The following is a 26,626-nucleotide window of genomic DNA, read 5'->3' as shown; positions in this document are numbered from 1 at the left end:
GAGAGAGGAGAGGAGAGAAAGAAAGGAGAGGGAGAGAGAGAGAGAAAGAGAGAGAGAGAGAGAGAGAGAGAGAGAGAGAGAGAGAGAGAGAACACATTCTGTCTTGTGAACAGAGCTTACCATTAGCGCTCCCACTTTCTCAGAACTTAGAAACACCTGTTCACTGGGATTTCTCCCGGAGGCCTCTGTGGGTTCTGACTCTTCAGTTTTAGACAATGCTGTAAATCTAGCCTTTAAAGCCCACATGCAAAAAGAGAACAAAGCAAAACCTCTTCCACCTGGTTTCATGCATCTCTAATGGAAAACTGGTTGTGTCTGGAGAACTCAGCTGGCGGAGCTCTCCCAGGCTTTCTCTATCAAATGGCAGCAAAGCAAGAGCACCATTCTCTGCCCGTGTAGCTTCGTGTGTGTACATTGTGATATCCCTTCCATATATACACAGTCACACCCCCTAAAAAAGCCATATAATTGGTGGGTGCTTATGTAAGGCCAGAATCAGACCACCAAGCAGAAGTCTTTGAAGTGCCGTCTTTGTGAACGTGTTTGCAGGCAGAGGTTGACACAGGTTTCCCTTTTCATGGCTGTGATTGGAAAAAGCCTTGCATGCCTTCCGTGTCCATTGTCTGAGACAATCAGAGAACAATCTTTTCCTAGGACCGTTCAAGGTCTGGGTAATTCAGAATGAAACAGAAGTATGGCTTGCCAGCTAGTATATTTGCTGTCTCCCTTATGCCAGCTTTGGAGACTCAGCATTTGCCAACTGAATGAAAGGAGAGGTGTTTGCAGTGGGGTGTGGCTGTCTGTCTGTGTGGAGCCTGTTCCCAAGAACCGCCTTCCTGGGAGTGAGTGTGCAGGACCTCTGGCTAGCACGCCCAAGTGCATATGTCAGCTGGCAGCGCTCTTTGGAGAGTTCTAAAAATAAAATCTGATTGTTTCCAGTATTTAATAATATGTCTAAACAGGATCCTATTTGGGGATAATTAAGATTAAAACTGAGTCTGCATTGGATAGTGTCAAGCTTTCATCCAAAAACTGGCAAAAGGTATTAAATCAAAATTTATAGTTTACTTAAGACCTAGGTTTAAGCCAGGTGGTGGTGGTGCACGCCTTTAATCCCAGCACTCGGGAGGCAGACACAGGTAGATCTTTGTGAGTTCGAGGCCAACCTGGACTACAAGAGCTAGTTCTAGGATAGGTTCCAAAGCTACAGAAAAACCTTGTCTCAAAAAAACAAAAACAAAAAAATACCTAGGTTTAAAAGAAAGTAGCAGAAATCAAACCATGTTCTTGCGAGCAGCCTCTTCCACATGTCTTCTCTGGAGATGGGGCTACTTTATGTCAAAAGTCAGACAGAACACAAGAAAGTGTTTCCATGATTCTTGATTGAGGAAAAAGTGGTGAGTGTGCAGATAGGTCCTATGTGTTCAGAGTGGCCAACTGCTAACTTCCAGGCCAAGCTGTCAGGTGTTTTAGTAATGTATTCTCTGTCTCAAAAAAAAAAATCAAAACAATTAAAGACTTGAGATACACTTCCAATAATAGCAGTCAGCGATTTTTGACCAGATAGGAGAAAGAAAAATGCCAGAACTTGATGTGATGAACACAGATCTTACAGTGGGACTCAGAGACAGTCGTGGTTGCATCCTGCAGGGAGGAGTAGGAAGATAACGCGCGCGTCCAGGGTCCATCGAGACTGGAGATGATCCACTCATGGTCTTCAAAAGATGTGCTCAGAGCACCCGCGTGCCCTGGAAGCTGTTAGTGCATTCTAAGTGTGCCGATGTAGTGCATTCTAAGTGTGCCGATGGCGAGCAAGCGAGGGAGGTGGCTGCTGGAGCTGGAGTGGCCAGGAGAGCCACTTCTTGGGGAAGGAGACACTTGAGCTAAGATGAAGTTGCTAGAGGACATTCCAGAGAGAAGGAAAAGCGGGAATGTTGTTTCTTCTATTTAGTTGCAGTCCTTTTCCCTGGCTCCTTCTGTAGTCCTCACCTCCTGTGCTTAAAACACTTAACACGAATGTGAGATCACCCAGGCTGTTGACAACCTTGTGACAGCGAGGAGTGCCACGAAAATGCTTATTTGAAACTGGCACAACTTCAGTTTTTTAACCACTTCCCCTTTTCTTTTCTTTTTTTTTTATGATAAGAAATGTAGTTTGGTTCATTCCCGTCTGCCTGGGTCCTTTTCCACGTCAACACAGCATGAACGAAAAGATTTTGCCTTGGCTTCCAGAGTTACCGCACCATGCTTTGAGAACATACCTGAATCAAATGGTTAACTGGAAAGGGTTTCTGCCTTCCAAATAGTCCTCACGATCAGGACTGAATGGAATTGTTTGCTATGTCGAAAGGAGCATGTCTTAGTTCCTTTTTCTTGCTGGGCTAAGACACGGGACCAAAATAACCAATAGAAGAGAGAGATTGTAGGGAACTTACTTTTCAGAGGGTGAGTCTGTGGCCATCATGGTGGGAAGCGTGGCGGCAAGCAGGCAGGCCTGGTGCTGGAGCAGTAGCTAAGAATTCACATCTGATACACAAGCTGGAGGAAAGACAGAAAGAGCAACCTGAGAATGGCCTTGGCTTTTGAAATCTCAAAGCCCAACCCTAGTGACATACCTCTTTCAGCAAGGCCATACCTCCTAATCCTTCCTAAACAGTTCCACCAACTGGGGACCAATCATTCAAATACATGAGCATGTGGGGGGTGGCATTCTCATTCAAACCACAACAGGACCTTAAAAAGTGACACATTGGGAAGTCCTCCATCATTCAAACATTAACCATTTCTTTTATCCCTTGTTTATAGGGCTAATACCCCTAAAAGGAAGATGGCTGAGCTCAACACTCACGTGAATGTCAAGGAGAAGGTAAGGTCTTGCTGCTGTGTGTTGGCTCTCAGGAACTGCAAACTGGATGCCATAATCCTTGCTGGGAAAACCTGATTATAATGGAAGGAGGGGAAAAAGAGTTGCAGGGATACATAGAAAGTTTGTTGTGCTGGTATACTATGTATCAGTTGCACTGGTATACTATGTATCAGTTGTGCTGGTATACTATGTATCAGTTGCTGGTATACTATGTATCAGTTGCTCTGGTATACTATGTATCAGAAAGTTACATCTGTGGACTGTGTGATAAGCACAGCCCATTCATTTGCTCAATTCTGACCTTGATCTCCATGCTGCACAGCTGAGTCACGTGGCTCAATTCACATAGCAGGGAGGCAGCGTCTAAGAGCTTACATCTGACACAATCTCTCCAGCCATCCTGCAGTCCTTTTAGTTGGCCTGTTAGGTGTCTTTCAACCCTGAGAGCTCATGACGCTGATTCTCCCTCCCATTGTTATCATTTGTTATGAACTGGTCCCCTTCCCAGCGGGTCATCATTATCTTCATCTGTGTATTAATTAATACATTGTAGGATTGACGCCTAATGGCCCAGAATCCTCGGCCATTGAGATAAAGCTGCCCCACCTACCTCCTAGCAACAGAGACTATGAGACTCATGCATAGGGACCTCTGTCAGTCTCCACTCACGTTTCAGTCCCCAGAGGTGCTCCAGACTCCTCTGGACTGTGACTTCCTTAAGGGCAGGTATTTGTTCCTCATCACTCTGTATTCATGCCATTCCTAAAAATATAGCATGAAGCCTGAGAGAAGTGACGTTTGTGAAGTCCTAGTGATTCTTTTCTTTACCTGACGCCGGTGACGTGGCTCCAGACACGCAGATGAGGCACCTGCTTCCATTGAGTGCCGTCGAGAAGCCAAAAGTAAATGCAAGAACATATAACTGAATGCAATAGTTTCAGGCCAACAGCTTTGAGAAACACACAGTAGGGTGCTTTGGTGGGAAGGCAGGTGGGAAGGGAACTACTTCACAGGAGGAGGTCCCAGGAGCCCTTTGAGAGAAGGTCACATTAGAACTGACAGAAAGTTGAGGGGAAGGAAGCAACCACGGAAAGATCTGAAGGCAGAGAATCCTATGTAAAAAGGCAAAATAAAGTGCATAAAACGTGTGGAGTTGAGTGTGTTCGGAGACCAGAGAGCAAGTAGGGGCCTTGGGTGACAGGCAGAAGGGGTGGGACATAAGGCGGGGGGGGGGGGGGGGGGGGGACACCACTTGGCCTAGGCCATGACAGAGCACAGCGAGTGGGCAGACCACCATGAAGGCCTAAAGGGGCTGATGTGTCCAGATGTGTGCTGTGGGGGTTCAGCAGGAAGGTGCCATGCTTGGCTTCAGTGTATTGCCTGGAAGGGGCTGTGAGTGCCCATGTGAGGATGGTGGTTGTTTGGCTACTGCTCTGCTGTAAACATCAAAATGTTGGCAGTGTTTTGGGAAAGGCTGATGTTTGAGTTGTAAATATTGTGACTCTACATGACAATGAGGCAGAACTCCTCTAACTCAATTAGTGAATTCCTCCCTCCCGAGTCAAAAGTTAATAGCGTTCTCAACTCAATCAAATCAACCATAAGGAACAAGAGAAATTCTGATCATATGTAGTTTTACTTTGATTTATTTTAGTGGACTTGTTTCCTTTAGTTATTAGCTTTTGTGGCCTTTAATGATGAGTTTGTTTCTCAATGTGTCACACCAAGCAATGACATTTCTGAAAATTAAGAATAATAACAACTGTTAGGTCTTCGTTTATAAGTCTTCATTGATTAGTGAACAGATCCTCAGTGCTTTAGATGCAATATCTAGTCAACCCATTGGGAAGGCGGAGACCAGGAAATTCCTGGAGTGTATTAGCCAGTCAGCCTCCCCAAATCTGTGAGCTCCAGGGCCCACTGAAAGGCCTTACTCAAAAATTAAGATGGATGGTTCCTGAGACATGACACTCAGGCTGACCACAGGCCTGCGCGCACACACACACACACACACACACACAGGCATAGACACACACAGGCCCACATACACACCTGTACACACACACACTTACACACATACACACCTGCACACACACACAGGCATAGACATACACAGGCACACACACAAGAATAACAAGTAATGAAGAAATACATAATCTGTTCTGTTTTAGAAAAAGGTTTGACCTTGAAATGAGTCCTTTATATATTTCTAGTGGATCAAAGGGACAGATTGAATACAAGCAATTTTTGTCTTTGTGCAGATTTTTTTTAGTTCAGAAAAGAAGCTAATAATGTTTAATATCCAGGATAAATAAATGTTGGAGGGAGTCCGCTTATTGGTTCCTGGATGCCGGGTTAGCTTAGACCTGAAATAATTACACAGAAATTGTATTAATTAAATCACTACTTGACCCATTAGCTCTAGCTTCTTACTGGCTAATTCTTACATATGAATTTAACCCATTTCTATTAATCTGTGTATTGCCACATGGCAGTGGCTTACCGGCTAAAGTTCTGGTGTCTTTCTCCGGTGGGGCTCCATGGCTTCTCTCAGTCTCCACCCTTCTTTCTCCCAGCATTCAGTTTAGCCCCCCCCCCAGCTAAGTTCTGCCCTGCTAGAGGTCCAAAGAAGTTTCTTTATTCGTTAACCAATCAAAGCAACACATAGACATAGGACCTCCCACATCAAGTTGTAATAGATTCTTATTACACTTATTTCAAAATAACTTTGTATTATTGGATGACAACTGCAAGGATTTAAATTGTGTCTGTGACTCAAACAGAAGTCCAGTTTCCTCAATGTGGCATGCATTTTCTTCCTTCCTTCCCTCTGCCACTGTCTCTGCACACGTGCCCCTCAGCCCACCATGGTGACCTTGAACATGCTTGCCCACAGGGCATTGCCAAGGCAGTTTCCTGGGTGCCCGTGTGGTTCATCTCCTTGCCGAGCCTGAGCCTCACTCCCCTTCCGTTCCGGAACTCTTTAGATTCTCTGCATCTTTCATCACAGCTTGCTTAAATGCTGTGTGGGCTTAGGTGCCTGTCTCCCTGCTCCAAGACCTGCTGTTTCTTGGGAGCGTGGTGCGGGCCTTACCTTCTTGGATTTGACCCATGGTTAGCCCCTTGGCTGGAGTTGGATAAATGAATGGGTAGCGGATGAGTGAACACAAGTATTTGAATAGTTAAGGTCTTCAGAGAGTTGATGAAACCTCATTTATGAAATTTTATCAAATCTCAAGGCTTCTTGAAAAATGGAATGTAGGTTAATGGAAATGTCACCTCATTTTTGTACCCATGGCTATTAATGCAGGTTTTAAATTGCTCCTGGAAACAGGAGCTTAGTTGGGCTTTTTGGGCTGATGACGTGGACTTCAGAAGGTGGTGAATAAGAATCAGGATAACTAACGAGCTAGCTAGAGCAAACTTGATTGAAGACGGGCAGCAGAAGATAATATCTAGGCAACCCAGGATCTTATCGTTGGGGATAGTTCACGGTTTACAGGTATTTTCTCATCTATTTTACTTTGTTAAAGGTATGTTTTTCTTATTTTTAATTAAAATTTAGGTGTGTGTATGTGTGTGTGTGTCCACCTGTGGGCTGGGTGCGTGTACATGAGTTTATTTAAATTATTTTTCTTAAAACAAAGTTCAACACTAGAAACTCCGTGGATAGATTAGTTGAGAGCATACTATTGAACTTCCTGCTTAAAATACATAGTTATCAAGTAATACTGATTTACAGAGCTTTAACATAAAGAATAATAATGATTGATATAGAAAAATAGGATTTTTGTCGGTTTTTTAAAAATATATTATCAGTTATTTTCAATTTAGTAAGAAAATTATTGATGAAAAGTAAAGGGAATCCTTGCTTATAAAACAGAGTGGGTGTGTTCCTAGTGTCCAGGTATGGTGTAGTAAGCCATTCCCGTGATGAATGATTCCTGAGCCACCATAGGGGACTTCATGTCCTTGGGAGTGACCTCAATAAGGAAGGCTATGGGGAAGCATATGTCTAGAAGGCAGGAGTTGTCATTTCCGCAGTGAGGAGCTGAATAGCCTGTAACAAACACTGAGCTCTTCCACTCACGTGTGAAGTTCCAAGGTTCCCCAGAATGAAGTCATCAAATACAACAGTAAGTGCAGAAATGTGTTATGAGCTCTTAGTACCAGGAAGCTAAAGGATACAGGCACAGGGCAAGAGCATCTGTTGATTTTGCAAATAAAAATGGGGACATTGCCTCTCATTAGCACATCTTTCAGTGTTCAAAGTGCAAATCCCTGTAGAACCAAGATTGGGAAGGGGAAAACCAATGAGAAGACAGAAAAGTGGCCTTGACTCTCAGATCTGGATAGGTATTGGTGAACTGCCCTGCCAATAATTGAGGCAGGACGGTATGACAGTGTTGAAATGGGGACCAGCTCGGCCTGCGATGCCATTGCTGGGAGGTCATCTATTGGGAACAGCTTTCAGAGCAGGCTGAGCTGCTGGGGTAAATTGGATTGTAAGCAATCACTGCGTAGCGTCATTGAAATGAAAGGGGACAAGACTCTTGTCCACACTGCGTCCGAGGTAGTGGCATCATCACCGTTTCTGCAGGTCACTGCAGAACGCTCTGATCTGAGCCCAAGCTGCTGTCTGTGGCAGTCAGACGATTATCTCTAATAAGCTCTTTTTATTATTTCTCTCGGTCTGTTGCAAAGTACTGAAGACATAGCTTGGGTGTTTGTTTGGGCTGGAAGGTGGCCAGAAAAAGCCACGAGTTTGATTAGAGATTTTATCAGATCTGAGGTGTTGATATTCAGTGTGAAACATCTTTAAAATATTAACCTGTCTCATAGAGAAACCATTTCGTAGGAGTTGGGATGAGTTTTAATGACATATAGTTGATATATACAAAGAATCTATGCTCCAGGAGAAGCCTTAATTTTATAATTTGTCACGAGAGTTGAATTTAGCCCAACCGTTGGATTCAGATCACAAGAACACCAGCTCTGTAGCTCTCAGATTCCACGGTGGGGCCCGTGCCTGTCATCACTTTCTCATGGGAGGCGGTCATTAACTTTCCCTTTCAGAGAAAGGAGAAACTCGGACAACAGTTATTGCCTAATGCGAACGTACAGAATCGCTGTTATTGTTGCTTGGCAACCAGAGGAGGCCTGACAAGTCATCTAAAGGAACTGAGTGAATCAATGGAAATGTCACCATCAGTTTCAGGGCATCAGAAGGAATTTGCTATTGCAGGATTAGTATCGCATTGCTTTGGCCATGTTACATGGCCAGAATACACAAGGTTTCTTCTGTTTCTTCTGTGCCCCCCCCTTTCCTTCTGACCTTCCATGGTAGACCCTTTTGTACAACGGCCGAGGGATGTATGTGTAGGAGACAGATGATTAATGCTAAAGAATATGAGAGCATGTCAAAAAACTAAATCATTTGGCAGCAGGGGAAAGTAACCTTGGTTGGCAATCCCTTGGAATGTATGGGGGTTTCTCCCACATTCTAGCTAATTTCCCACAGTGATCCTCCATATTAAGTTATCCAGTTTTATAGATAAAAGATTGATGCAGATGCAGCAATGATTTCTTCTCTTCTGACCTTGCACATTGAAAATCCGTCGAGAGAGACCCATAGGTACACAGATCAGCAGATTTAGCCCTTAGCAGTAAATTCGTGGATTTTCCTGAAGCCGCTTTTTCTTCTTTGAGCCAGCAGATAAGACTTTTGCACTTGCTTGTGTACTTAGTGATGCTATAGATTTTGCTCCTCTCCCGGTGTCTGTCCATCAAAATCTGGTTTAATAATTTAGTCGAGATTCTCTAATGGTAATCGTAGGTAATTATGGGTAGGGACCGTTCGTAGGAAGGCAGGAGGTGGGGTGTGCCTCCGTAGAGTGGAAGTGCAGGGTAGTGATTTACTAACAAATGTGAGAGAGATGCAGCTAGAGACAAGCTTTATGATATCTTTGAGAGGAGGGGGTAAAAGAGAAAAATCCAGCAGAAAAGGTCTCCAGCTGATGGGGAGGTTCAGATCAAAGCTGCCTACTGGAATACTGTGTCCCTCACAGTGGGAACTGACAGCATCTAGAGGGGCAATGCCTGCGCTGTCAGTCAAACTGTGCCTCCTACAGTGGTCTTCTCTAGCCTCACAGAACTCAATTGCATCGAAAAACTGTAAAAAGGAAATTGAGATATACGTAGCGCAATTTCTAATGGGTCTTAATAATAAAAACCCGGAGTCAGATAGTAGGGGATGAAAGCTGACAGATCAGAGAAGCAGAGCAGCCAGCTACTGGTTCTTACGTCTATAAAATCTCTAGCCCGAATTGGGTGTCCTGTCTCTATAAGTCCTCAGACTGAATGCTTTGAGCTCCTGTCTCCTCCTGCCTTATATTCCTGTCTCTGCCCAGCCACCCCCCTAGTGTGGAGATTAAAGGTATGTGACTCCCAAGTACTGGGATTATAGGTGTGAGCCGTCACCACCTGGCTCTGTTTCTCTTTGCAACTGGATCAATCTATTGTAGCCCAGGGTGTCCTTGAACTCATAGAGAGCCATCTACCTCAGTCTCCTGAGTGCTGGGATTAAAGGTGAGCACCAGCACTGCCTGGCCGGTCTGGCTAGCTACTGGCTAGCTCTGCACTCTGATCTTTGGGCAAGCTTTATTTATTAGGTCACAAGCAAAATATCACCACAGATATTTATTTTGGAATTTTATCATATGGTAAAAGCATGAGTTCTTTATTTTGCTGGAAAAAATTGAATAAAAAGTTTTGGAACCACTGCTCCGAAGTAATTAGCAAATTAAAATACAAACTCTTAAGGGGCTAGTGGGAGAGAACAGTTGACAGTTGATGAAGCAAGAAGACAGGGGTTCAGTTCCCAGAATACACATTTAAAAGGCCAAGCACAGTAGTGTGTATGTGTGTCCCGTTGCTGGGAGGAACAGGTAGATCCCGCATGCTCCCTGGCCAGCCAGCCTAGCCTACTTGTCTAACTCCAGGCCAGAGGTAGACAACAACTAAGGAGCAGTAATCAAATTTCCTCTGATCTCCTCACTCGTGTGCAAGGGCGTGCGCGTGCGCGCGCGCGTGTGCACACACACACACACACACACTTCATGACTCAGAATTCCCTTGCCTTTGCACACTGGACTGTGTTACCACTGGTATGAGGGTCTTCTCAACTTCTAGAGTAAGGCATCATTTAATAACCTTTGCCCCCAAGTCTAACCACATTTAAAGAAGAAAGGTCCAGTTCCTTCCACAGAAAAGTCTGGTGTTTTGCTACATTGTGTCTGCTCTTTCGCTACATTGTGTCTGCTCTTTTGCTACATTGTATCAGCTCTGTCCGCCTTGTTGTCTTTTTGCCCCAGGTGAATTGATTCATTACCCTGAAGAGGCATCAGAACCTTCCCTCTAGTAGAACAACCTGTGGTCTCATGCACTGTAAAAGATAAAGACAGGGTGCCGGACCACAGGGTGCTGCCTCAGACTCCACGGTAGCTCCTCTGTTTGGATTATCGTGCACAAACTTCTATTCTGTGGAAAATGCAGAAATGTCATTAAACTACCTAAGGGTTCATTTATGACTCGCCGGCCCACATTCTTTGTGGCTCTGTCTTTAGGACTCTCCAGAATTCTGTTTCTCCATCTTTGAAGGTAACTATTAGGAAAAGCTGTTGAAATAAATATCATTGCTCAATTATATAACAATGGGGGTTTTATTGTAACATGTCTAACGTGACAATGTCCCTCTTAGAACCGCAAACCTATGACATGGTGTTAGCTACGAGCACAATGTCTCTGAGATTCACCTGTCCCTTTCTCTCCTCCCGATGCCTACCTTCACGGTCCCTGGAAGCCACCACAGTATCGTCTGCTTTAAGAGTCTGATTATTTAATACTTCCTAGGAGTGGAGCTCGGCCGCATGGGTCCCGTGATAGGCTCTTAGCTTTGGCAGAGTGTCCTTAAAGTTTATCCATGCCGTCTTGTTGCTGCATATCTGAGCATTTCCTTTTTATTAAGGCTGCATCGCGTCTCTGTGTGTGTCTGTCATCCATTAGGGAGAGAGATTGGTCTTTCCTTTTAATACTTACAGCCAGATGTAGCTGGCTTATTGGACTGAAGGCCGTTTTATATTTTTTTTTCTTTACTGTCTTTAGAGGAAACCCAAACAAACAGAAAATTGTAGGGAAAACAAGATCTGGTCAGTTAAATAATCATTTTGACTGATATTTTAAAACAGCATGCCTCTTAAAAACTGGTCCACCTTTGTAAATAAAAATAAATTTTATTCCCAGTGTCCATGGAGGTTTATGATCTGCTTCCCCACACCACAGTGAGGAAATATCCAAAGCTAATATACTTTAGAGATTAAGTTAACTCTCTTCAGCTGCTATTGACCAAAGGGCAATTAGCTTTTTTTTTATTCTAGTATTGATTAAAGGATTATAAGTTAATTACACCCTTTTTTATAATACTTCTTATCTGGGAAGTTTGGTGAATGAGAAAAAGATAGAAGAACTGCATTAAGGGTGAATGGAAATAGTTACCACTTTTTCCTCAAGTAGAGGAAACCGCAGAGAAAATGCGGAAAGAATGTTCTGGATATTCTTTCTGGAACGGGATAAATTAAAAGTATCTTGTTTGTCTACTCTTGTTAATATACCCAAACCAAAACAGCTTGTGGATATAGCATTGCTTCTTTTTCTTCAGTAATAAGTCTAAATATGGAATTCATCAGAGACACAGAATATTTACCTAAGCCCTAATGCCACTGTGTATGTGGCCAGCTGGATGGAAGCAGCCTTTTAGTGGACTGAGGGGCTCTCTGCCTCCAAAATTATCTGCATGTCTAATTAATTATTCTGGGGAAATTGGAGGGAAAAAAACCAAACACAGTGACAAAAAAAAAAAAAAAAAAAGCAACAGCCAAAAACCAACTCAGGCCTACACTGAATACATGTATCTAGATGGGTGAATTGAAGGGTTTGTTAGCCTGTTGTGTGTCTCAATGTAAATTAGAGGGACAGATGCCATTAGCAACCATCATATACATGGCCCCTTGCTTTTGTTGTCTGTACCCTTTCAGGCCAATTGTATTCGGCAGTGATGTCTACAAAAGTATCTCCCGTATCAAGACCTAGCATCTTAAAAGGAGATAGGCTCTTTGCAGCAGGCTGACTTAGTGTAGTAAGAAACAAGTTGCTTCCAAAGTGGGGGGATCCTGCTACTTATATCATAGTTGGGGTGCTTGCATGGGGTATTGGCTTGCTCTGTAAACAGCCTATTATAAGGTTACCATGCTATGAGAAAGACTAGCCAAGCTCATCGAGAAACCCCATGGAGTGATCTTCATGTTATACAAAGAGAACACACTGCCCAGCTAATGGTCTCACCCCATTGTTTTTCTGTGTCTGTGACCCAGGGAAAATTCATTCAACCAAACTTCTCCCATGTTGGAGGAGGCTACTTGTTCTTCCTGGCCACCCTGCTAGCTTAGACCTGAAATAATCATAAAAACTATATTAATTAAAACACTGCTTGACCTATTAGCTCTAGCTTCTTATTAGCTAACTCTTACTTATGATTTTAACCCATCTCTATTAATCTGTATATCGCCACATGGCTGTGGCTTACTAGGTTAAGTTCCCAGCTTCTGTCTCCAGTGGTGGCTCCACAGCTTCTTCTCTGACTCCGCCCTTCTTTCTCCCAGCATTCAACTTCGTTTTCCCCACCTAGCTAAGTTCTGCCCTGCTATAGGTCCAAAGCAGTTTCTTTATTCATTAATGCTAATCACAGCATACAGAGGGGACTCCCACATCATTCCCAAGTGCATCTCCACAGAGACAGTGAAAGTACCAGATCAGTTGGGCTCAGTGGTCACCCAACAGTAGGTAACTATGATACCTTCTTCAAGAGAGGGCTCACCTGAGCTGGACATATAGCTTGGTTAGCAGATAGAGCCTGGGGTCCAATCCCCAGAACCACATAAACTGGGCATGGCGATACACTACTGTAATCTGAACCCTTGAAAGGTGGAGATGGCAAGGGGGAGGGGGAGATCGTAAATTCATAGACATCCTCCACTACATAGTGAGTGAGGCCAGGCTCAGCTCCTCGAGACTAGGAGAGAAGGAAAAAGGGAGCGTACGTCTGCCTGCAACAGTTTTACTTTACAAAAGCTTTATCGTTGAAGTGATAGCGTTGCGTGAATAATGAGAGCTGTAGAAGAACTGTAGCATCCTCAAAATTACTTGAGAGGTGAGCAGTTAGACCTACAAAGAGCCCTCTCCTGGGCCACCGTTCTGTTTTTCCTATTCCCTCCCCTTAGTAAAGAGACTGAAGATGTGTTGCTGTCTGAGAACCAGAGAAACACTGAGGACTTAAGAGAGTGAAGGGGGAGAGGTGGAGTGTTCCAAGTAGAACAACACAGGGCACGTGCTTAGGGGAAGGAGGACGGCCCATGCTCCTTGGAGGCCAAGTATTAAAAGGGCTGGACTTTCAGAGACAAAGGCGTGAGGCCAAACCTGACCTGTAACTTCCATTATATCTCAGATTCATGGTTCTCAATCCTGGGTGCTCATCATCAGAACCTGGCCAAAACTTTACTGCTAAGCTGGTCCTCACCCGAATTGCTTCCTGCTTCCTGTTCCTTGCATCTAAGCAGAAACCAGTTGTTTCTTCACAAGTAACCTGTGAGCCCTTCTCCACACTGCTCAGATTGGCCCAAACTCTTGCTCAGGATTCTGTGTGAAAATCTTAACGGGCATTCATTTGATCTCCTTGAGCTCATACACAAAGAAAACAGAATGACCTTAAATGTGCAAATATCATACTCTTCCCCTGAGTAAATCTTCAGAGACTTTGCCTTAGAATCAGGCTCCAGGTTGGCAGTTACAGGGCCTGGACCACTTTGGTCCCATGCCTTTGTTTCCGAAATTCCATCCTAACTTTTACTACTTGATGCTCCAAGGATCAGGCCTGCTTTGCTTTGAGGATACTTCCTGTGTCCTGTGTTGTTCCTCCTGGGTACCCCATCATCTCCTTCCTTTGCATCCTCCTGTGTTGTTCCTCTTGGGTACCCCATCATCTTCATCCCCTGAATCCTCTGTGTTGTTCCTCCTGGACACCCCATCATCTGCTTCCCCTGCTTTCCCCTTAAGCCAGTTTCAGTCCTCTGCATTTCTCTGGTTCTCAGACAACAAAACATCTTCGCGTCTTTTAACTAAATTCATCAGACATCTGTCTTTGGGGACCGTAACTTTTCTCGGCAGGCCACGCAGCGTGTCTGTAGCTGCCTGTGGTCCAGCTTCAGGGTCTGTTCACTGTGACTGAGTTAAGGAATAAATGCAAAAGGAACAGGAATGAAAAGATTGCTCGGAGCTCTGAGGACATTCTTGTGGCCATATTCTCACTCCCTTCCTTGACTCAACTCAGGTGCGTAAGAATTCAAATCAACAATTTGGCTCCAGCCCACACAAAACTTAAATCAATAAATCTCTGAGAGAAGCCAACAACTGGCTTTTTAAGGGCTACCAAATTGGAAGACATGGCTAACGTGTTCCTTGTCTGTGGTGGCGAGATCGCAAGGCTCCAAAAGTAACAGCTGGCTGGAGCGCCGAGTCCGAACTTACATATGGACATTTAACAAAGATGGATATCAAACCCGTGCCTGTGTGTTAGTTTCTCATCACAGGCCAAGCCCGCAGCCCTCGTCACGAGAATGGTGGGTGAACCGGCCGTGGATAAGCTCCATGGAGGCCAGCAATTAGTGTGTTCCCTCAAGCTTCGTTGTTGTTTCTGACAGCTGGGATGAGTAGGTGGGGACCCCCACTCCCGAAACAGATGCAGATGCCAAAGCTCTCTTCCTGGGTCCCTGCACCCCCAAAGTTGAGCAGTATGCACTTTCAATAGGAAACACTCGCGAGAGTTTGACCAGACCGCGAGAGCTAGGGGATAGAAGCTCATGGAAGATGCAAGGCAGCCTGTTTGCTCTGTCATGGTGGTGCTCTGCAGAGTGCTTCCGTTCCTTGAAACAGGTGCTGGGCTGGACTGTAGAAAAGGGGTTGCCTTCTTAGATGCCAGAAAGCGCACCGGGGGCAAGGGTTAAAAAGACCAAGCGGTCCCTCTTCGGCTATGTGCTTCTTATCGCCAACGTCTCTTGCCCTTTTAGTTTTTTCCTTCATCTCGGCAGGATGTCTGGTCCCATCATTCCTCTCTGGGGTCCTAATCCATCTTCTGTAGGCTTTAAATGACTTCATCAGCTACTTTAACAATACCCTGGAATGCCCAAGCCTCGGTACCTCCCGCTCTATTCTTTACAGTTTGTAACACGGATCATCCCTCTCCTCTGCTGATAGCTTGCTAAGAATCTCTGGGAAAGCCGTGCCAGCGGACTCCTTGACCCATCCGTGCCGTCCGGCATTCACGGACCTTCAGGCCTATCCGGAGCTCTTTATTCCTCTCAAGTTCCCACGAAGGCGGCTCCACACGGTTCTCCACTGTCTAAGCCTCGACGCTCACACGAATGGTTCCCATAAACGTTTCCCCCACACTCTCGAGTTTTTATTCTTTCTCCTCTCTGCCTCTCTCCCCTTTCCTTCCGTCTCAGAATTCTGAGTGTGTGCATGCCCATGTGCAGGGCAACTTTGGGTGCTGTTCCTCAGAAGCCATCCACCACCTTGTCTTTGGAGACAGGGTCTCTCTGCGTCCTGCTTCTGCTAGGTTGGCTTGCTGGCCACTGGACCCTGGAGATCTACGTCCCTAGGACTGCAGTGACAGGCGTGCACCATGCTTGCATTCTTAGGTGCGCGCTGGCTATGAAACTTGCCTCAGGTTTCCCTGGGGAAGTGCTTGCTTAACCTGAGATGTTCCCAGCCCCTCCACAGCGCAACTCCATTTTCTCATTTCCTCAGGGAATCTGCTTTCATAATTTATCTCCTTTCTCTCCTCTCCTCAAATTCTTCCTCACTGTTGCTCCTTTCTCCATCAATGAACACGCCCAAACGCTTCAGGCAGTAAATTATACACCGATTGTTTTAAGATGGATTTGAGAGGGGGAAACACCAAGCCAGAAATCCAATTAGGAGGCCTTTCCAGAGTCTCCCCGAGAGATGAAAGGAGCCTGCCTACGTTAGAGAGAGAGGAGGGAGCGAACAGGTGAGGGGCATAGGGATTTTGGTACCAGGCCAGCTCTGAGTAGCTGGTATTTATTACTTCACTTTGTCTTCTCCACTGTTTTGCTGACCCCTCTAACTTTTCTCTTGTGAGATGAAGCTACAGTACATGAATAACTGGGACTGTGGAAGCCGTGTGGTCAGGGAGGGAGGGGGTTTGCTTACCGGGTAGGGAAGGAATCGTATTTCCTGATTAGGAACAAGCACGCAGTGGACTTTGGTCCTCAAATGGGGGTTCATGGCACCCACCATTACTAAAGGCTTCAGGGCTTAAGGCAGTATAAAAGAAGCACCCGAGAGCTCTGGGGGTCAGGGGACTGATGGGGATTTAGAGGGTACAGCAAAACATGTCCACAGGGCCACGTTCCTTTCAGGAGTGGGTGATGGGAAGAGTTGGTTTTCTGGTCTTTTCCACTTTGGAAGCTGTCTTGGCTCCTGGCTTTACCATCCCCTCGGTCTTCAATCCCGGAAGTGGCTCGTAATGTCTTACTTTACATTGCTGTTACCTACTCTCTCCTTCCTTCCACATCTGTAGGTTCCTGTCATGGCACTGAGCCCCACTGACATAGTATGGGGTGATCTCTGTCCTTCAGTGGGGACTCATTAACAACCGCCATTCCAGCTGCAGAGCGAGCATGCCCTGAATCTCAACGTCTTCGCAGGTTCTGGGGAGCCAGAGCGTGGACAAAGCCGCTCTGGCCTGTCACGTTCTGGGACCAAGCAGTACCTTGAAAATAATTCAGTTACATGCCCAGAGTGTCTACCTGGTTCTGGGTAGGTCCCAGCTAACTGAGATAGATTCAGGAGGCCTATGGAGAGTGTCACCAAGACCCTCCCTTCCGGTTTCCTATGATTCTGTCAACATGGCGCACCCCCCCCCATCTTCAAAGCTTCATTTTTCTTTCTAATCCTGTTCTGCTCACCCCCAAACGTTAATTTTGATTTGTGCCAGTGGTGTTAATTTCCAAAAAGTCAGCCAAGCAGACGGTGACAACACTTCATACATTTTTTTTTTTTTTTGCTGGCAGGAAGTAGATGTTTGAAAAAGCAATTAAATTATGGAATTATTCTCGATGCAAAGGTATCAGGCTGCAAAGGATATTTTATTCCCCCCAAGAAGACTCCCATGGAAACCGCCTTTGTTAATGTGTAGATAATACTTCTGGTCCGGCAAGCCAAGAGAAACATAGTAAGGGAAGGAACTGTTTCTAAGGCATCTCCAAACGGCTCGGCGTGTGAGAATTATGACCCGACCGACGATAAACCCCTTTCAGTGTGGCAGGAATGGCGAACCCATCGATAACAGGTTCTCACTGGTGCAAAGAGGAGGTTGCTGGCCGTTTGACTGCTGCCCTGATTGTGCAGGGTAGGTTAGTGTTCATCTCTGAGTGTGTCAGTTCTTCGAGGCTGGAAGCCGCCATCTGCACCTGGGACCTAGGAGGCCTCGCACACAGCTGTGGCTTGAATCTATTAAGCTTTTTAATACTGCCTGGTACTTCCTGCTGAACTGTGGACATGCACTGACAAAGGTGTATTACAGCGTGGAGTGTTCCCGTGACCATCTTACCAGATCCCTCGCTTCCTCTTTTCATTTGGCCTCTCGGCAGATACTGTGCCTCCGTCCCGTACTGGGTTCCCCCCAGCGTTTAAGATGCTGTGGGTATAGATTCGCCCCGAGTAACTCACACTGCATCAGATAGAGTCTGGCTCCAATTCTGGAGCATGCGTGAGAGCCAGAGGGGGTGTGTAGGTAGACTTGTGGCTTCTCATCTCCTGGCCTCTCGCTTTACCCTCGGACTGTTTTTAGCCTTAAAATCTTCCGGCGTTCTCTTCCTTCACCAATTAGATGTGTGTTGTTTTCATTTCCAGCTCCGTTTGCTAATACAGCCTCTGGGCACCTGCCACGTGCTCTAGAAAACGAAACCACCTCAAACGAGTACAAATAAAAAAGAGGTTATTACACAGGTCTGTCCGGGTGCCAGATGACTTCGGAGAGCTAAGGAAACAGAGTGTGAGGGTTGGGGAGGTGGGCGGGAGGGGGAGGCGGCAGCTTTCTTCAAGACGGGCCCCATGCATCTCCACTCTGTCTCCCATCCCGGATAATCGTTAAAGAGTCTGACTGGTGCATTTTGGCTTTTCATGGCGGCGGCTTCCTGACCATTGTCGCTGTGAATACGCTCTGATTGCTTCCTGTGCCGACTCTCATACCATGAGAGGCAATTACAGACCATCGGTCCCGACTGACCATGATTCGACTTACAAATTTTCAGCTTCGCACTTGTGCAAACGCGACACCCTTGCAGCCATTCCTGGCTACGCTTTGGGCACAGTATTAATAAATTAAGATATTCGGCACCTTACTGCAAAACCTGCTTTGTGTTGAGTGACGCTGCCCAACTGGAGGCTACTGAGATTGCTCTGAACACATGTAAGCAGACTAGGCTAAGCTGTGGCATGTAAGTAGAGTAGGCTAAGCCGTGGCACGTAAGCAGACTAGTCTAAGCGTGGCTTGTAAGTAGACTAGCCTAAGCCATGGCGTGTAAGCAAATTAGCTTAAGTAGTGGCACGTGAGCAGACTAGCCTAAGCCTTGGCACGTGAGCAGACTAGCCTAAGCCGTGGCACTTTGTTAGGGCAAGTACACCAGATGCATTTGCAAGTTTTTAATTTGTACCTGCATAAGTTCATGTGTGTGAGCACGTGTGTGTGTGAGCTGCAGGCACGGTAGAGGCCAATGCCCAATGTCTTCTTCAATCACCCCTCCACATTAGTTTGGAGACTGTCTCTGACTGAAACCGGAACTCACTGGTTGGCTATGCTAGCTTGCCAGCAAGCTCAGAGATCCTCCTGTCCCCCACCTTCTCATGGCCGGGTTCTCAGGAGTGTAGGTGCTTATGACCCAAACTTGGAGCCTCATCCTTAAACAGCCAGCGCTTTATCAACCAAGCCCTTGGTTCCCTGCCCCCCATCCCCACCCACCAATGCACTTTTGGCTGACAGGGTTTTTGACTTAGGATGAGCTCATGGGTGCCGTACTGCTGTTGTGAGCCACAGGGCATCTGTGTCAGTCCATCTCGTCAATGTCTGCACGTCTCTTTCCCGGCTCTGCCACTGGCCGAACTGTTCCTGCTCGGTCCAGATGCCAGTGCCAGGACTAGACTTTTAGCAAGGAGTTAAGTAAGGGTAAGAGGGACGTGCACATTGGCCACATTTAAAATGGATGGAGTAAAGACAGGGAACTTGGGGGACAGCATCAGGCCCATTGTCCCTGAGTCTGGGGAGGAAAGGACTTCTCCAAGCAGTTGGTAGAGACGGTAATCTCTCCCAAATACGTCTCGGCCAGCACGTTAGCTACTTGTTCTTGCATTTCCATGGCTTGTTGTGAATCTGTTTCGGGTCAGCCTCTCTAGCAGACACCTTGCAGGCATCACCTCCCCCCCCCCCCCCCCCCCCCCCCCCCCCCCCCCCCCCCCCCCCCCCCCCCCCCGTCTCTACAGACTCCTGCAGATAATCGCCTGTTTTACGCCTACAGAAACAAGTTTCAAAGCTCTGAGTAGCTCACCCGTGTCACAGAGTTGGTGCTTGGAGCCAAGATTAGAACATAGCTCTGTTAACCCCGTGCTCCGTCCGCGACATCGTTCCGCCTAGGAAGCATCCTCTATCCCGGGGCAGGTGTCCTTGCTCTTCTCTGAGCGCCACCACACCTTGTTCATAGAGAGTGTGGTCCTTACCACACTCTCATGATAGAGTTGCTGGCTGCGCTGCTCCACGGCGCCCCCTTGGGGCAGAACTGTAGCTGGCTCTTTCTTGCATCCCTAGCATCTATCACTCAAAGAGGACTCAGCCTATGTCTGTCTCCTAAGCTGACTCTGGTTTTGCACTTTTTTTCTATTTCCACAAACTTTGAAAACACTCTCGTTCCTGATTATACAGCAGCAAAACTTAGGCCCACATGTTCTGCACCCATGAGTTTAGTTCACATGTTCTGCACCCATGAGTTTAGTTCACCGCAGATCAGAAACATTTTGGGAAGAAACCAAACATAGAAAGAATTTTATCTTATCATTAGTCCCTAAACAATGCAGTATAACTCTTTTCATTCTTTGGGGGTATTTAAAAATAAATATTGAAAGTGCATAGAGGATCTACATAGGTTACATGTAAATACCCATTTTTTTTAAATAAGGCCCTTGAGCTCCCATGGCTTTGGTATCAAGGGGTCCTGGAACACATGTCTCTCTTTGCCATGGGACAGCCATATTTTTTGGAAAGGCAGCAGCCTCAGAGTGAATTTTCAAGGAGAAGCTAGAAGTAGAGAGACCAGCTATTTTGTGTCCATTGATAGCGTTGGGTCTTGGCTAATCCCACAGCAGTTTGAGTAGATTGGAAATTCTTGTCTGAATTACTTTGGAAACTCCAACATGGTTTAAGACTCAGTGGCAAGCCCAGAAGAACATCTAAGGAGCCATCACAGACAGGCTCCATGGTGTGCAGTGTAAACAAGGATGTCTGCTACCAGCTCTTCAACACAACAACACCCTGAACATCCCGCTGCTTGGTTAGTGCAGGAGCCAGCCGGGTCGGCCAGGTATGAAACATGCCAGAGCCTGTAGGGCTGGATAGGAAAGCTCCCAGAGAAAGGAGAGAATCCAGATAAAAATGACGCAGAAGGTAACATCACAGCAAAGCCCTTTCCAAGTAGCAAATTGAATTCGCCAGACCAGACATACGTTAGTAGAAACAAAACAGATGAGCGTGGCATGGGAAGGCTAAGGCTGTTGCTAAATGAAGTGTTAACTAGGAGTTTTGATTGTCACCCAAAAGCCCGAATGGCTACCCTGTGGGCACTGATGGACCGGCTCTGTTAGTTTGGCAGGGGACCCCAGTAGGAGCGCTGTCAAGGGCAGCAGCTTCCAGCTTTGTTGTAGAGCTGTGGAAGCGCCTGGGGCTGTGGCAGGGAAGGAGCCGTTGTGTGAGAAGCAGCGCCAGCCGTGATCCCTGCAACACAGCCACAGCCTGCGTGCTTTTCATGAATTTTCCGTATGCAAAGTACCATTAGTCGTGCATGGATGGGGCCATTCCTCTAGGTCTTGGGAGCTGCATTTCCACAGAGAAATGGTTTGAATATATGACCTTGTACGTGCCAGGCAACTGAGCTCCATCTTCAGCCCCATCTTGGCTTCCCTTAAGAGCATTTTCATGTTCAGTGAGAAAGAACACCTATCTTTCTAAACATGATAAATACACACAAGAAGAGCCCCCCATAAACCACTGAGGGATGATTTCCGAAGCCTGGGAGACCCCGCCTGGTGTGGTCCCTGTCAAGTCTGACCTGCACTGGGCTCTAACAGCCCCGCCCTTTCCCCTCCATCCTTACTGTGGAGTGGCGTCCAGCCACGCTCTTCCTTCTTCCCAGAATGCTCTCCTTTCCCCTCCTCTGACGCACCTGCTCTCACTCCTCCTCCTCTGAGAGCTTCTGCCACGTCAGATGCCCCTGGCAATGATGTGTATACACACACACACACTCACACACACACACACACACACACACTCAATGATGTATGTGCAACATGTGAGTCCGGTCTCTCTCTGTGGCCATTTGATTGTTGTCTGCATCCCTGTGGCTGGCCTTTAGGTGTCAGGAAGTTTGGTGTCACCTCACGCAGTAAGTCAGTGGCTCTCAGCCCCCCTAACACTACCATTCTTTAATACAGTGCCTCATGGTGTGGTGACCCCCAAGCATAAAATTATTTGTTTGCTACCTCATAACTGTGATTTCACTATTGTTATGAATCATAATGTAAATATCTGATATACAGGATATCCTGAGACGCAGCCCCCCCAAAAGGGCCGTGACTCACAGGTTTGGAACTGTTACAATAAGTATTTTAAAAAGAATATTCATTCTGTCAGCATGGTGACCCATCTGCCAGTGGGAAGGCCAAGACAGGAGACTTTGGGGCCATATGATGAGGCCCTACCTAAAATAAATAAATAAATAGTATTTACCGAACTGTTTTATTTTTTTTTTAAGACGGGGTAGCAGAACAGTGAGGAACTTGGAATTTTAAAAAGTTGTTTTTTTCTAATGAAGTCTAGAGAAACTAAGAGCCATACAATGTGAGAATAATAAAAACCTGACGGGGTACAGACTGACATATACAAGCACATGTTTTATTAGAAACTCAGCAAAGCCCAAATAGTTAGTATGTTTAAATGTCAGGATTTGAAAGCGATCGTAGGATCAATAATAACGTCAACACTTCTACAAGTCCTGTGCCCACAGCCCAAGTGTTTTCCCATTATAACCTAAACACTATTACGCACGGATCTGCGTGGAACGGGGTGTCTGTTTTTTCACATAATCAAGAAATGGTCTGCGCGGCTCAGTGAAATGTCTGGTCAATAGTGTCATATCGCCCGTCCCACGCTTCTATAATCCATACCCCACGAATCCAATTACTACCAAATCCATTTAACTCTAAAGCTCGCTGGCCGTGATCTAACTCCGTGTGGATCGTGTCTGGATTGTTCGGTTCTTTAGTGAGCGACTCCCGCTGCCCCGCGCGGGACTCTAGCATTTGTTAGCACGGAAATGCTCCTCGTGAAAGAAAGAGGGGAGCAGGGTTCTGCTACAAGACATAGAACAGTCTGCAACAACCACAGGGTCTTCAATATAAAGGTCAATTGATTCTAGCGCGCAACCAAAAAGAGACCATGCTAAATCTGATGGAGGGAGGCTTAGGTGTCATGGAGGATTGAACGCCCGCCCCAGAGCATCGGACTCCTTGGTGCGTAACGTGTTTGTTTTTACTCTGTTCAATGTTTTTTTTTCCCCCCTTCAGAAGGGTGTTTGGGAGCATTTTCTGTAAGATAGCTAGAATTACCATTTCCCAAGCGCAGAGCTCCGTGTTTTCCTATCTCTATAAACACTGGTGGAGTTTCACAGCACACTTCTGTGACCCTCCGATGACTGCCTCCACTGTGCCCAGCGAGAAGCTGGAGCGGGAAGCTATTTCTGTATATTTTCTAAAGATACCCCCCGAGCCAGTGGAAAGGAAGCTGGAGACAGAAACAGATTTCTGTGTCCTCGGCGAGAAACACATCTTGTATGCATTCCAGTCTCCGAGAGGGTTGGCTGCCAAACCAGGGTTGGCGCCGCACACTTGTTCCTACGGGTTCACAAGGAGATCTCTGTAGAGGTGGGTGCACAAATAAAGCAGCCATCAAGGTGATCACCCCCAGATGAATGCTCGCTTCTCTGCAAGGCCTGGAGTACACTTGTTGGCAAGGAGACCGATGGTTGGCTTTCCAGAGCCTTTCTGAGTTATACTTCTGCTCCGTCTAGCGGGAGATCTGAAGAGGAAGAAAACTCGGGTGTTTACCACTCTGCTTTCCTTTCCCTTTTCCTCTAGATCTATGCTGTTAGATCGGTCGTTCCGAACAAAAGCAATAATGAGATCGTCCTGGTGCTACAACAGTTTGATTTTAACGTGGACAAAGCCGTGCAAGCCTTTGTCGATGGTACGTATGCATGCCCTCCTGAAACCGAACACGTTGGGGCTCGTTAGTCCAGATACCCTGTATTTTCCCCCCTTAAATGAATTGAACATGAAGAAAGAACTTAGTTTCTAATACTTCTCATAAAAAATAAAAATAAAAACACAATACACCTGTAATTCCCACCCTCTGGAGACAGAGGCAGACAAATCTCCTCGAGTTCAAGGACAGCCTGGACAACGTTGTGAGTTTCAGACCAGGTAGGGATCCATAATGAGACTCTGAATTCTAGGCCAGTTAGGGCTTCTTAGTGAAACCTTGTCTCTGAGAACAAAACAAATAAAGAAGCTAAAAAGCCCACTAGGCATCAAACAAACAAAAACATTATAAGAGCAGAATACAGAAAGGTCTTTTCTTATCGTTTAAATTAAGACTGTAAAGACCTAGAAGACACTAATTATAAAGCTACTGGTTCCTTTGCCAATTATTTCAGTTTGCTCAGAGTGTCCTTTATTTGGTGGCGTCCTTGTGAATAGAGGACCCTGCTGACCTGGAAGGTATCACCTCTTCAACCAGCTGAAGCCTCCTGAGAGTCGTGGCTGGGATTCCGAAGTCCCATGTCTCGAGGGGCCAGTCTCGGTGGACTGAATTCCCCACTGCAGTGTTTTCTGTTCGTGATCGTCGTATCCATCAGTTCATCTGCCTCTTCACTGATGTTGGTTTCCTAGGAGAAAGTCCTTCTCCTTTTTTTTAGCAAGTGCCTTGCCAATGGTACTGGTGAACCTCAGATCTGGAAAAATGTTTCTCCTACACATGTGCAAGTTTGGGTATCTTTTCTGTAAACTGTAGAGAGGTTTTCTTTCTTACGTTTTGTTGTGAGTAAAGATCTCTTTCTCATCGCTGTTCTTATATGCCTTGTTTCCTGGAATCGTTCTCTGCCCTGTAAGTAATGGACGAACTAGACGCGACCTGACAGACAAGGTCGGGAAGACCGGGCAGCACTTCTCAGCCATACCTTTTCCTCGCGGTGTCAAGGACAGCACTATTCCCTTAATTTGCGAGGCTTGGAATAACTGTCTTGAGTTTTCTGCAAGGGGAATAGAATTTCAGGGCCAGAGACAAGCACTGTGCCCACGTTCTGTCCTAAGGGCATGGGGCAGATGATGATCGTTCTTACAAACCCATGAGCAAAGCCGCTGTGTGCAACTTTTGCAACGTTTGCCCTGCTTCGGTGACTATGCACACTGTGAAGATATCAATGTACAATCTTTAATCATTATGACCAAATGGTAGCTGTGATTTGCCCCCCACTACACACACACAGAGACACGCATATATGCATGCATGCACACATGTGTGCACATACGTGCACACACATGCCTACATGCATGAACACATGCACACATGCATGCGCCTACACGCACACACATGCATACATGCACACAGGCGTGCATACATATGCACCTACGTGCATGTACACATGCGTGCACATGCGTGCCTACACACATGCATGCATGCACGCAGGCATGCACACATATGCACATACATGCATGCACACACGCACACGCATGCACCTTATTTAGGTTTTGTAAACAGGCATGTCCTAATAGAGAAATTCTCCTGTCAGATTTTCCTTGCTGCATCACCCACATAGGAAAAGGTTGAGGAAAAACAACATTCCAGGCTACTTGCAGCCTCCATTTCCACCTCTACCTCCCTGAAATCCTGAGGGGTTTCTGTTGCAGGGTGACCCTAATCAGATGCACAGAGGCCAGCAGCTACGGGCATTTCAGCGCAAGGCCTTGCTGCCGCTGCGGCTCTCAGTTTCTCCATGTCAAGACCTCCTTAAAGCTCTCCGAGTGCTGAGGCTCCTCCTCTGTTTAGTTGTAATCCAGTGGGAAAAGATGCTTAAAACCCAGTTAGAGTCGAAAAATACTTGTTGAGTGTCCTTGGTGGACCACACTGAAATCAGGAACCCAAAGGCCTGACAGGACATACCTCCAGCCATCTTTGACACAGTCAATTGAATGACGCTGCCTTCAGAATTCTTTGTAAATAAAAGGATTTCTTGACAATTACTGTGTAAGCTCATTGTCCAAATTGCAAATGAGACCAGCATCAACATACGAAAACAAACCGGATGAGCGTGGAACCGAAAACACAGCAGCCCACCTCCCGACAAGAACGGCTTTGACTGTTTTCTCAAGTTTAACTTTACTTAGAAGTAGAAGCTTAGCTGGAAGACTGACTCTGATGTGCAACCAACCAGGACACTGTCCACAAATATTAACTCCTCTGGCGAATTAGAGAAATGCCGACCCAGTTAATAAAAGGTATAAATTCATGGCAGGGTGGTGGTCGCCCGTGCTTTTAATCCCAGCTCTTGGGAGGCAGAGGAAAGTGGATCTCTGTGAGTTTGAGGCCAGCCTGGTCTACAGAGAGATTTTCAGGACAGTCAGAGCTACACAGAGAAATCCTGTCTCTAAACACCCACAACAAAAAGAAAAAGGAAAGAGGAAGGAAGGAGGGAAGGAAGGAAGGAAGAAGGAAGGATAAATTCTAGTTTCCTTTTGTGTGCAGCCTTGTTATTTCAAGGGCCTGGCAAACTCAAACAAGACAAGGAAGGCCCTGTATTGGAAACTCTGGATAGATAGGAGTGACCAGTCTGTTTAAATACCATAGCCTTCGACAGTCAGTGCCGTCCATCACAGGGGCCTGGTAGTTGGAAATTTACCATTAATACCCATTCTAAGTTAATCTCTGGTTAGCCAGTACCTTGTAGGTAGCTTTCAGTGTCATGGGATCGTAGTATGCTTAACATTGTTGGACTACTTGGGACCCTTGAAGAAGCACCTGCTGATATGGGATCCCCTGACTCTTCCTTGTCAGCAACTTGTCGAAATTGCTCCCAGGAGGCTGGAATGATTTGGTTCAAGTGCGTGGAAACTGACTGTAGTTGGCAGTGGTGGCATGTGTACTCATCAGGACATGGATGTGACCGGACCAGGCAGAACTTGGGGGCCCTTTAGTCATTTAATCAACGTGGTTGGTTGTGAAATAGAAGCCTTGAAAAGAACACATTC

The 26,626-nt window shown here is 46.1% G+C and overlaps 1 protein-coding gene across 5 annotated transcripts in view; it reads left to right on the top strand.

Annotated features, from left to right (window-relative positions):
- Positions 1–26,626, top strand: part of Spats2l (spermatogenesis associated serine rich 2 like) — a 151,219-nt gene that overhangs the window by 72,853 nt on the left and 51,740 nt on the right. For all 5 annotated transcript variants that reach the window (XM_050159296.1, XM_050159295.1, XM_050159300.1 and 2 more), the window contains 2 exons: positions 2,806–2,866; positions 23,459–23,567. In XM_050159296.1, the coding sequence (XP_050015253.1) occupies positions 2,806–2,866; positions 23,459–23,567 (170 nt within the window). The remainder of the gene's footprint in view (positions 1–2,805; positions 2,867–23,458; positions 23,568–26,626) is intronic.

Source organism: Alexandromys fortis, unplaced genomic scaffold (assembly GCF_014885135.2).
Source record: "Alexandromys fortis isolate MF-2015 unplaced genomic scaffold, M_Fortis_MF-2015_v1.1 scaffold_65, whole genome shotgun sequence".
Taxonomy (NCBI): domain Eukaryota; kingdom Metazoa; phylum Chordata; class Mammalia; order Rodentia; family Cricetidae; genus Alexandromys; species Alexandromys fortis.
Note: the sequence above shows the minus strand (reverse complement) of the source record. Positions and strands in the feature narration are given on the sequence as shown.